This window comes from Cebus imitator, unplaced genomic scaffold (assembly GCF_001604975.1).
Source record: "Cebus imitator isolate Cc_AM_T3 unplaced genomic scaffold, Cebus_imitator-1.0 Scaffold71, whole genome shotgun sequence".
NCBI classification, from domain to species: Eukaryota; Metazoa; Chordata; class Mammalia; order Primates; family Cebidae; genus Cebus; species Cebus imitator.
This window is the reverse complement of record NW_016107386.1, coordinates 2051261-2063677: the sequence shown is the minus strand read 5'-3', so window position 1 is coordinate 2063677 and position 12417 is coordinate 2051261. Positions and strand designations below refer to the sequence as shown.

The 12417-nt window shown below is 42.2% G+C and overlaps 1 protein-coding gene across 1 annotated transcript in view; it reads right to left on the bottom strand.

The window, feature by feature from the left end:
• ARMH3 (armadillo like helical domain containing 3) overlaps positions 1 to 12417 on the bottom strand; it is a 195356-nt gene that overhangs the window by 181490 nt on the left and 1449 nt on the right. The window contains exons 2-5 of the mRNA XM_037739562.1: positions 11277 to 11389; positions 5822 to 5878; positions 5521 to 5667; positions 2277 to 2384 (exon numbers count right to left, since the gene is read on the bottom strand). Of these exons, the coding sequence (XP_037595490.1) occupies positions 2277 to 2384; positions 5521 to 5667; positions 5822 to 5878; positions 11277 to 11378 (414 nt within the window). The 5' untranslated portion in view covers positions 11379 to 11389. The remainder of the gene's footprint in view (positions 1 to 2276; positions 2385 to 5520; positions 5668 to 5821; positions 5879 to 11276; positions 11390 to 12417) is intronic.

The window sequence follows — 12417 nt, the reverse complement described above, 5'->3', positions numbered from 1 at the left end:
ACCTGGCTAATTTTTTGTATTTTAATAGAGATGGGGTTTCACCATGGCCAGAATGGTCTCAATCTCCTGACCTCATGATTCACCCACCTGGGCCTCCCAATGTGCTGGGATTACAGGCATAAACCACCGCACCTGGCCATATCATCAATTTTTGTAAGCTAACCACTGTAAGGATTCTCTGGTATATAAATTTATTTTAAATTTAATGAGTAACAGAAGACCGTTCTTCAAACAGCAATCATTCAATATAGTGTCCAACACTGAAAATCATGTAACTGATAAAAGACATATTCAGAATATGTAAAGAACTCTTATAACTCAACAATAAAAGAAATACCAATCTAGAAATGGGAAAAGGATATGAAAGACATTTCTCAAAAAAATTAAAGAAAGAAAAGACAGACAAAAACAACTGTTGACATAATGTGGAGAAACTGGAACCCTCAAACATGGCTAGTGAAATTATAAAATGGAACAGCCGCTAGGGAAAAATTGTTTGGTAATTCCTAAAATGTCAAATATAGAGTTACCATGTGACCCAGCAATTCTACACCTAGGTATATGCCCAAGAGAATTTAAAACATGTGTGGCCCGAGTGCAATGGCTCATGCTTGTAATCTCAGCACTTTGGAAGGCTGAGACAGGAGGATCACTTGAGGCCAGGAGTTCAAGACCAGCTGGGGTAACATAGCAAGACCTCATAAATAAATAAAAACATAAGAACATACATCCATACAGAAACTTATAAATGACTGTTCATAGCAGTATTATTCCTAATAGCTAAAATGTTGAAATGACTCAAATATCTATCAACTGAGGAATGGATAAACAAAATGTAGTGATTTATCTCCATCCAAAGGAATATGATTAGGCAATAAAAAGGAATGAAATACTGACACATCCTATAATATGGATGAACCACAAAAACATTATGTGAAGTAAATGCCAGACCCAAAAGGCTACATATGATATGATTTCATTTATATGAGGTATCCAGAATAGCTAAACCCACAGAGACATAAAGCAGGTTAATGCTTGCCGAGGGTTGAGAAGAGTAGAGAACTGGAGAATGACTGCTAATGGGTACAGGTTTTCTTTCTAGGGTGATGAAAATGTTCTGAAATTGATAATGATGATAATTGTATAATTCTATGAATATACTAAAATTCGGCCGGGCACGGTGGCTCACGCCTGTAATACCAGCACTTTGGGAGGCCGAGGTGGGTGAATCATGAGGTCAAGAGATCAAGACCATCCTGGCCAACATGGTGAAACCCCATCTCTACTGAAAAATACAAAAATTAGCTGGACATGGTGGCGCACGCCTGTAGTCCCAGCTACACGGGTGGCTGAGGCAGGAGAATTGCTTGAACCCAGGAGGCGGAAGTTGTAGTGAGCCAAGATCGCACCACTGCACTCCAGCCTAGTGACAGAGCAATGCTCTGTCTCAAAAAAAAAAAAAAAAAGAAAGAAAGAAAAAAAAATTCACTGGTTTGTACATTTTATTTATTTTCTTCTTTTTGAGACAGGGTATTGCTCTGTTGCCCGGGCTGGAGTGCAGTGGTGTGATCTTGGCTCACTGCAACCTCTACCTCCCAGGTTCAAGCAATCCTCCCACCTCAGCCTCCCCCAAGTAGCTGGGACTTATAGGCATGCACCACCATACCCAGATAATTTTTGTATTTTTTGCAGAGATGAGGTTTTGCCATGTTGCCCAGGTTGATCTGAAACTCCTGAGCTCGAGCGATCCGCCCACCTTGGCCTCCCAAAGTGCTAGGATTACAGGCATGAGCCATGGCGCCTGGCCAGATTGTATAATCTAAAAGGGTGTAGGTATACTATATTAATTATAAGGCTGTTATTAAAAAAAAAAGATAGTGTCAAACACTAGATAGAAAAATTCTGGTAAAATCAAAGTAATTGTATTAAACAAGCTTAAAGTTTAGAATTAAAGTTACCCCTGCATGTTAATTTGTTATATTTTATTTAAATTCATAAATGTTCTTAAGAATGTATGATTGTATGACATGAACAACAAAATAAACTCTTCAGTCTTCATCTTGCAGAGAAAGAATACCTCCATTCAAATTTGAATTTAAAATTTTCCTTTATTCAGATAAGGCAAATCTGTTAAATAAAAATATCCAAATGCAAGGCCAAATTCAATCATCTATATCTATCTGATCCAAATCTTAAACACATATGTCTGCTGATAGTGTCCATGAATAGCTGTGAGAAGCAGACACCCATAGGCATATCTGCAGCTTATGCCTCACCTTCATGCACAGCTCCGCCTTGTCAAAGCCCATCAGCATGTTGATAATGTCAAACCCAGAGGTAGACTTATTCTTTTGATGGACTCCTCGAATGAGTGCACACAAGGTCTGCAGAAATGAGAGAAAGAATTCTTTCTGAAGAGGAAATCTCAAAACTAGAAGGACATTGGGTCTGTAAACACACATTGCAGTCTCATCCTTACCCAGCTGACATTCAATACATTCAGTTTATCTGAGCTCTGAGCTCCAATACATGGTTTGAGTTTTTGCGGGGGTTTTTGTTTGGTTTGATTTTTTGTTTGTTTTTGTTTTCTTTTGAGACAAGGTCTCACTTTCTCACCGAGGCTGTAGTGCAGTAGCATAATCACAGCTCACTACAGCCTTGACCTCCTGGGCTCAGCTGATCCTCTCACCTTAGTTCCAAGTAGCTGAGATGACAAGTGTGTGCCACCAAACCCTGTTAATTTTTTTATTTTTGTAACGACAAGGTCTCACTAGGTTGCCCAGACTGGTCTCCACCTCCTGGGCTCAAGTAATCCTCCTGCCTCAGCCTCCCAAAGTTCTGGAATTAGAAATGTGAGCCACTATGCCCAGACCAGTCTGAGTCTCAGTATGTGCAAAATCCAGAAATTAAAAGAGGAACAGTAACTGAGAATGTTGTCATTCTCATTTTTTATTTTCTTGCTTCTTCTTCTTTTTTTTTTTTTGAGATGGAGTCTCGCTCTGGCGCCCAGGCTGGAGTACAGTGATGCGATCTCGGCTCACTGCAACCTTGACTTCTGGGTTCTTACAATTCTCCTGCCTCAGCCTCCTGAGTAGCTGGGACTACAGGCGCATACCATCATGCCCGGCTAATTTTTTGTATTTTAGTAGAGACGGGGTTTCACTGTGTTGCCCAGGCTGGTCTCAAACTCCTGAGCTCAGGCAATTCGCTCGCCTGACTACTCAAAGTGCTGGGACTACAGGTGTGAGCTACGCACCTGGCCTTTTTTTTTTTTTTTTTTTGAGATGGAGTCTCACTCTGTCGCCCAGCCTGGAGTGCAATGGCGCAAACAATCTCAGCTCACTGCAGCCTCCACCTCCTGGTTCAAGTGATTCTCATGCCTCAGCCTCCCAAGTGGCTGGGGTTATAGGCGTGTACCCCCATGCCCAACTAATTTTTGTAGTTTTTTAATAGAGACAAGGTTTCACCTTGTTGGCCAGCCTGGTCTTGAACTCCTGACTTCAAGTGATCCACCCTCCTCAGCCTCCCAAAGTGTTGGGATTACAGGCGTGAGCCACCACGCCCGGCCAACAGTTTTTATAATTATTTTTAATAACTACAATAGTTAAGTTCCTTTTTAATAGCCAACTGCTTCAAATCTTAAAATCTTCATAATCCTCATCCACTACTTACTAGCTGTGAGAACCTAGACACACACATTAGTTAACTTTGCAATGGCTCAGTTTTCTCATCTATAAAGTAGGAATTATAACAACAGCATCCATCTTACAGGAACGTCACGAAGGCTATATGAAATAATACTGTACTTAGTCCCTGGAACATTGTTAGAGCTCAGTAAGCATTAGTTATTATAACAGTGTACAGCATTTTATGGGTCACTAAGTGGCTTAATGTCAATTTATTTCCACTGAAATAAAACGGTTTATGATTCATGCCCACACAATGAGCACTGTAATTACTGAAAGTACAATTTCCAGCTTTCATCAAGCCCCTACACTACAACTCAAAATGTGGAACTTACAGTGCCAAAGGTTAACAAAGCCATAGGATAAACATGGTCCATCTCTCTGGGACATCAACTCAAGAGGCAATTATTATTGCCATTCTTCAGATGAGAAAACTGGAGGTCACAAAGTGATCTGCCTAACTAGTAAGTTAGAAACTTAAACCCAATCTACCAAAAGTTCCAATAAAATTATTTATTACATCATGGATTCTTCATATTCTAAACTTGCCAATCGCTGCCCTAAGTACTCTCAAACTATGCTATACTAAACCTATCAGACTAAATTTTAGAAACTTTGTCACCATTCATTCAATAAGAACTTACTTCTAGAGTGCTATTTGCTAGGCACTGTTCTCTGTGCACAAGGAACATTCTACTCACTGGAAACAAAGTGCTGAATGAAACTCTCAAAATCTCTGTCCTCAAGAAGTCTGCAGTGTATCTGCATCACCCAGCCCAATGCCTGGCACATAACACTATTTAAGAAATAGTTGTTGAATGAATCTTATAATCATGCCACTTAACATAAAGAAGAGTTTCTTAATGTTTTTTGAGTTACAAATCCCAGATCCCTTTCAAAATCTTTTTTTCTTTTTTGGAGATGAAGTCTCATTCTGTTGCCCAAGCTGGGCTAGGGTGCAGCGGTGCGATCTCGACTCACTGCAACCTCCGCCTCCTGGGTTCAATTCATTCTCCTGCCTCAGCCTCCTGAGCAGCTGGGATTACAGGCATCTGCCACCACACCAGGCTAATTTTTGTATTTTTAGTAGAGACAGGGTTTCACAGGCCAGGCTGGTCTCAAACTCCTGACCCTCAGGTTATCTGCCTGCCTCGGCCTCCCAAAGTGCTGGGATTATAGGCATGAGTCACCGTGGCCAGCAGTCTTCTGATTTTTGATAAAGACTAATCATTCTTGCTTCAGTTTCCTCTCTACTTCTTCCCTTTCTCAAGTAAAAACAAGAATTCTAACAATCTACTTTGTCATTAGATCATATATTACACAAATGGATAAGATTACTTCTAAGTGTCAATTTGTATAAATAGATGGCTAAACAAACACAGCATAAATATTTGGTAGCTTAAAGAAATAAAAAAGAGGCCAGGCGCGGTGGCTCAAGCCTGTAATCCCGGCACTGTGGGAGGCCGAGGTGGGTGGATCACGAGGTCAAGAGATCGAGACCATCCTGGTCAACATGGTGAAACCCCATCTCTACTAAAACTACAAAAAATTAGCTGGGCATGGTGGCGCGTGCCTGTAATCCCAGCGACTCAGGAGGCTGGGGCAGGAGAATTGCCTGAACCCGGGAGGCGGAGGTTGTGGTGAGCCGAGATCGCACCATTGCACTCCAGCCTGGGTAACAAGAGCGAAACTCCGTCTCAAAAAAAAAAAAAAAAAAGAAATAAAAAAGAAAACTTCATACCTCAGAGCAACTCTAGGTTCCTCAGCTCCAACAGATGTGTTACAATTCCTTTCTCCTATTAAACAAGAATTCCCCAATCTCCCAGCCTTGTACCTGCAATGCATTGACAACTCGAATTGGATGATCCTCTCCCAGAGCCTGGATACAGTGTTGGAATAGGCAATTAATATTGTCCTTGATCTTCATTAACTCCTCACCATCAAGAGATTCCAGCTTGCCTTCTAGGTACTCTAAATTCACCTGCCAAGTAAACAAAGAAGGGGCAGAGTGCATTTTTCTAAATTCACCTGCCAAGGAAACAAATAAGGGGCAGAGTGCATTTTTAGCGTAGCACCCAGAACACATGAGAAGGCAACAGTCACCAGGAAATTCCACAGATGCCACCAAGTCTTACCTTCATGAGAAAGAGCTCCTCCCAGAACCGAGGACTGCACTTACTGGGGTCCTCTGTCTGAAACCAGAAGATAAGCACATTCAGCTTTCCCAGCTAACACCAAAAGCATTAAGAGTGCTATATATAGTCAACCTTAGTTTTCAAAATTAACTTTGAAAATTCTTGGTCGGCCGAGCGCAGTGGCTTACATCTGTACTCCTAACACTTTGAGAGGCCAAGGTAGGTGAATCATCTGAGGTCAGGAGTTCAACACCAGCCTGGCCAACATGGTGAAACACCTTCTCAACTAAAAATGCAAAAGTTAGCTGGGCATGGTGGCACACACCTGTAATCCCAGCTACTTGGGAGGCTGAGGCAGGAGAATTGCTTGAACCTGGGAGGCGGAGGTTGCAGTGAGCCAAGATCACACCACTGCACTCTTGGGCATCAGAGCTAGACTCTGCCTCAAGAAAAGAAAAAAGAAAATTCTTGGTCATTCTAAACCTCTATAAGGGGGAAGAAAACAGTATCTCTTTGTGTTTTTTTTCCAAGTGGAAAACTGTGTGCATGGATATATATTCTCTGCACCAAAAGTTAAGAACTTCCCTAAAATATTTCTCTTCTAGCAAGAAATGAACCTAAACATCTGAATAAGTTAGTCACATAATGACATGTCTCCCGTGAATTGGTACAGTGTTGTTTTCAATCCTATTTACATATATGAAACACAATCCAGTGAGCCAGGAAAGGTAGATATTACCACCCTCCTCCCATTTTAGGAAAGAGGGTACACAAACAAAAGTAACTTACACAAGTGCAGGAGCCAGAACTCAGATCACCTCAGTAATACTGCAGTGGTTTTTACAGCATGCTGTGTTGACTGCTTTTACTTGCCTTCCATATGCATTCAGTCTTCTGTACAAAGCTTTTAATATGCTCTAAATTTCTTAATTTAAATTGGTCCAAAGGGTTAGCAAAATTATCATGCTAAAACCCAAAATTTCCTAGCAATAATTTTCCAACAAATTCTAGGAAATCAAAGGCTGCTGGCTAATGGGTAACATAAGAAAAAGAGAACCCCTACTTTAAAGGAAAGAGAATGACATAAAATAAGCAGGTCAATAGCCCACTGCTACCTTATTTTAAGTTGACCTTTTAAAACTACTACCAGGAGACAGCCAGGTGCGGTGGTTCACCCCTGTAATAACAGCACTTTGGAAGGACAATGTGAGCGAATAACTTGAGGCCAGGAGTTCAAGACCAGCCTGGCCAAGATGGCAAAACCCCATCTCTACTAAACACAAAAATTAGCAAGGCATGGTGATGTGGGCCTGTAGTCCCAGCTACTCAGGAGGCAAGGCAGGAGAACTGCTTGAACCCAGGAGGCAGAGATTGCAGTGAGCCGAGATCGCACCACTGCACTCCAACCTGGACGACAGAGTGAAACTCTGTCTCAAAAAATAACTAAATAAATAAATAAAAATGAGTAAATAGGCTGAGCACAGTGACTAATGCCTGTAATCTCAACACTTTGTAGGACTGAGGCAGGTGGATCACCTGAGGTCAGGAATTCAAGATCAGCCTGGCCAACTGGCCAACATGGTGAAACCCCATCTCTACTAAAAATGCAAAAATGGCCAGGTGAGGTGGCTCTCGCCTATAATTCCAGCACTTGGGTAGCCGAGGCAGGCAGATCATGAGGTCAGGAGATTGAGACCATCCTGGCTAACACCGTGAAATCCGATCTCTACTAAAAACACAACAAATTAGCCAGATGTAGTGGTGGGTGCCTGTAGTCCCAGCTACTCAGGAGGCTAAGGCAGGAGAATTGCTTGAACCCAAGAGGCAGAGGTTGCAGTGGGCCAAGATGCTACCACTGTACTCCAGCCTGGGCGACAGAGTGAAATAAAAATAAAATAAAAATTAGCCAGGCATGGTGGCACGTGCCTGTAATCCCAGGTACTCAGGAGGCTGAAGCAGAAGAACTGCTTGAACCCAGGAGGTGGAGGTTGCAGTGAGCCAAGATTGCGCCACTGCACTCCAGCCTGGGCGACAGAGCAAGACTCCATCTCAAAATAAATAATTGATTAATTAATTAAAATAAAACAGCATAAAATTGCTACCAGGAACTAATGTTATCAGTAGTTAAGTCCTGATCTAATAATAAAATACTAATAATCTCTTCTGGATTTTGTTTTCCTTTTTTTTGAGTCTTGCTCTGTTACCCAGCTGGAGTGCAATGGCGTGATCTCAGCTCACTGCAACCTCCGCCTCTTGGGTTCAAGTGATTCTCCTGCCTCAGCCTTCCCAATAGCTGGGATTATAGGCACATATCACCATGCCCGGCTAATTTTTGCATTTTTAAAAAGTAGAGATGGGGTTTCACCATGTTGGCCAGGCTGGTCTCAAACACCTGACCTCATGTGATCTGCCCACCTTGGCCTCAAAAACTGCTGGTATTATAGGCATGAGTCACCACACTTGGCCTCTTCTGGGTTTTTAATTAAGAAAGGCATAAAGAAGCAACATTTCTGGCCTTCTCACAACGTTCTCATTTAGTGAATTCCTTTTTTTAATTATTTATTTTATTTATTTACTTATTTTAGAGACAGGTTCTCACTGTCACCCAGGATGGGTGCAATGGTGCAATTACAGCTCACAGCTGCCTCAAGCTCCTGGGCTCAAGGGATCCTCCCACCTTACCCTCCTATAGTAGCTAGGAATAGCTGGAACTAGCTAGGACTACAGGTGCCTACCACCACACCCACCTAATTTTGTTGTTAGAGATGGGAGTCTCGCTATGTTGCCCAAGCGGGTCTCAAACTCCTGGCCTCAGGCAATCCACACACCTCAGTCTCCCAGGTAGCTGCGATTACAGGTGTGAGGTACCACGCCCAGCCATTTAGCGTATTCTATCACTTTCTCTCAAGTTCTGCTTCCTAGCAGGGGTCACAGTTTGACCCTCACACTTCTGTAATATCACTTTTTGTCTATAAATGAAACTCAGGGAACTCATGGAACTGGCACTTCCCATCCCCAGAGCTCACTCAAGCAGGAGTTGTATGTACACCAAGCTTGTGTAACAAAGAAAGTATCCTAACAGGATCCTAGCACCTACTTATTTTCTTTGTATAGTTGCTTATACGGCCTTAGGCAGTCTGTATTAACCTTCTGCACGTCAAACTATGTTTATAAGGCTTGCCAAAGTTAGGTATTTTAGTTGACTGCATTATTTATTCTGAGCCATGGTTTTGGAGTCAGTCACCAGGGTTCAAATCACAACTCCATCACCTTCCAGCAGAGATCTCAAATTACCTTATCTGTTAAATGAAGATATTACCAGCACCCTCGCAGAATTCCTGTCAGAATTAGAATTCCTCTATATTTAGTGATACATTTATAATGCACTAGCCACATAGAAGAAACCGAACACATGGTCATTTTTTTTCTTTTTTTTAAGACAAGGTCTCACTCTTTCTCCCAGGCTAGAACACAGTGGTGTGACCGGGGGTCACTGCAGCCTTGACCTCCTAGGCTTAAGCAGTCCTCCTACCTCAGCCTCCGAGTACCTGGGACTACAGGTGCATGCCACCACAGTTAGATAATTTTTGTATTTTTTTGTAGAGAGAAGATGTTGCCATGTTGCCCAGGGTGGTCTTGAACTCCTGGGCTCAAGAGATCCAGCCCCCCAGCCTCCCAAAGTACTATGATTACAGGCATGAGCCACCATGTCTGTCCAGTAATTCTTTTTATAACTATTATTCGGCTGGGCACTGTGGCTCACGCCTGTAATCCTAACAGTTTGTTAGGCCGAGATGGGTGGATCACCTGAGGTCAGGAGTTCAAGACCAGCCTGGCCATCACGGTGAAATCCCACCTTGAAAAAAAATAATAATAAAAATAAGTATTATTCTAATTTATGCATACTACTTATGACCAGAATTTCAGAAGTCAGGTACCCCTGCAGCATATCTAATTAATCTTCCCTGACAGGTTTTTTTTTTTTTTTTTAAGATGGAGTCTCACTCTGCCCAGGCTGGAGTGCAATAGCGTGATCTCAGCTCACTGCAACCTCTACCTCCTGGGTTCCAGCAATTCTCCTGCCTCAGACTCCCAAGTAGCTGGGATTACAGGTACATGCCACCATACCTGGCTAATTTTTGTATTTTTAGTAAAGATGGATTTCACCATGTTGGTCAAGCTGGTCTTGAACTCCTGACCTCGTGATCCACCAGCCTCAGTCTCCCAAAGTCCTGGGATTACAGGCATGAGCCAACGGGCCTGGCCCCTGATAGGGTATATTTTACAACATAGGCTTGGACCATGTTCAATCAGTTCTGAAGACCCAAAGAAATCGCCAACTCAATTGCCAATAATTCCTCAGTTATCCCACGTAGTTGGAGAATGAAATGGTCTAAGTAATTATTTCATTTACCAACAACTTGAGATGGAATATAATAATGTACCCTTTAAAAGTATCTGAATTACAGAATTCTAGGTCCAAAAGAAACTTCATGGGACATCTAGAATAAAAGTCCTAAGTTAGTAGATCATAAGAAGAGCAAATTTTTTTTTTTTTTTTTTTTTGAGATGGAGTCTCACTCTGTCGCCCAGGCTGGAGTACAGTGGCGCCATCTCAGCTCACTGCAACCTCCACCTCCCAGGTTCAAGCGATTCTTCTGCCTCAGCCTCCTGAGTACCTGGGATTACAGGTGCCTGCCACCACGCTTGGCTAATTTTTGTATTTTTAGTAGAGACAGGGTTTCACCATATTGGCCAGGCTGGTCTCGAACTCCTGACCTCATGATCCACCAGCCTCAGCCACCCAAAGGGCTGGGATTTATAGGCATGAGCCACCACACTTGGCTGTCTTTCTTTAGAATATTCAGAAAAGGAGCTTCCCTAGCCTTTCTCCCTCTTTTCAATTGTTTTACCTAGCTCATGACAACAACCTTAAGGACAACATAATAACAACCTAGGCCGGGGGCGGTGGGTCAAGCCTGTAATCCCAGCACTTTGGGAGGCCGAGGTGGGTGGATCACGAGGTCAAGAGATCGAGACCATCCTGTCAACATGGTGAAACCCTGTCTCTACTAAAAATACAAAAAATTAGCTGGGCATGGTGGCGCGTGCCTGTAATTCCAGCTACTCAGGAGGCTGAGGCAGGAGAATTGCCTGAACCCAGGAGGCGGAGGTTGCGGTGAGCCGAGATCGCGCCATTGCACTCCAGCCTGGGTAACAAGAGCAAAACTCTGTCTCAAAAAAATAAAATAAAATAACAACCTATACTAATTAATACATAATTATAATCTCTACTATGAAAGTTTTCGCTTTTGCCCTCAAACCCTCTTTCTCTCCCTCCCCCCATACTCCCCGAGGAACCTGAAGGTGGCAGGCAGAAGTAAGGGTATTTCTCATCTTGGACTAAGAAACTAAGGAGTCAAGCTGTACACAACAACAAGCCTGCAGGCCTTACCATGAAGATCTCATCATACATCAGCACCACTTTTTCCTTCAGCGGTTTTTTGGAAGCTGAAGATTTCCGAAGCAAACCCCCACGTTTCTCTACCTGTGCCATGGTTAGAGAATCTGTGAACAGAAAGTCACATTTTAGGACAGTAAAAGTACTCACTATGATACTATAACGGCAGATATATGTCACATGTTTGTCTAAGCCCATAGAATATACAACACCAAAAGTGAACTCTAATGTAAACTGTGGACTTTGGGTGATAACGATATATGAATGTAAGTTCATCATTTATGACAAATGCCACTCTAGTAAGGGATGTTGTTATTAGAGGGGGCTGTGCATGTATGAAGGAAGTGGACATACGGGATATCTCTGCCTTCTCCTTTAAATTTTGCTGTGAACCTAAAAACGGCTCTAAAAAAATTAAGTCTTAGAAAAGAAAGGAAAGCCAGTCAGTGCCAGAATGCTCTCCAAGATGCTGGAGTCACTGAAATACCACTTAATGAGAGAATGTTTAGGAAGAACTGATAAACAACCACGCTACAGAGCTTGTGCATCTGTCTAACACTCCCCTCCCTGACTAGGTAATGTCAAGGTTTAAATCATTACTTGGCCAACAGCAGAACATATTGTACATCCTTAAAACGTGCCAGTAGACAAGGCTTAAAGCAGATCCAAAACCAAACACAAAACTGTAACTAGCTCCATCTGTAATAGGTCTGGCCATATATTTGAGGATGATGGAAGGAAGAGCACACACTGCCTACAGACTGATGGTGAAGTCAAATTTTAAATATTGATCAAGCTTAGGGCCATTAAGGCAGGAAGTGTGCTGCAGACTGATGTGCTTCATTGATTTTCCCAAAGTAAGCAGGTCCTCATCACTACAAAGTACTTGGCCTTCACTGCCTCATAAATCACACTGCACTTGACTGTCTTTAGAAATTCCTCTGGAAAGAGATCCAAGGCAGAAAACAGCAGTTAAGAGACAAAAAAAAAGAATCTGATTTCAAAATAACTGAATATAGCAATCTACTACTTTCTTTTTTTTTTTTTTTTTTTTTTTTTTGTTGAAATTTTTTTTTTTTTTTTTTTTTTTTTTTTTTTTTGTAAGATGGAGTCTCACTCTGCCCAGGCTGGAGTG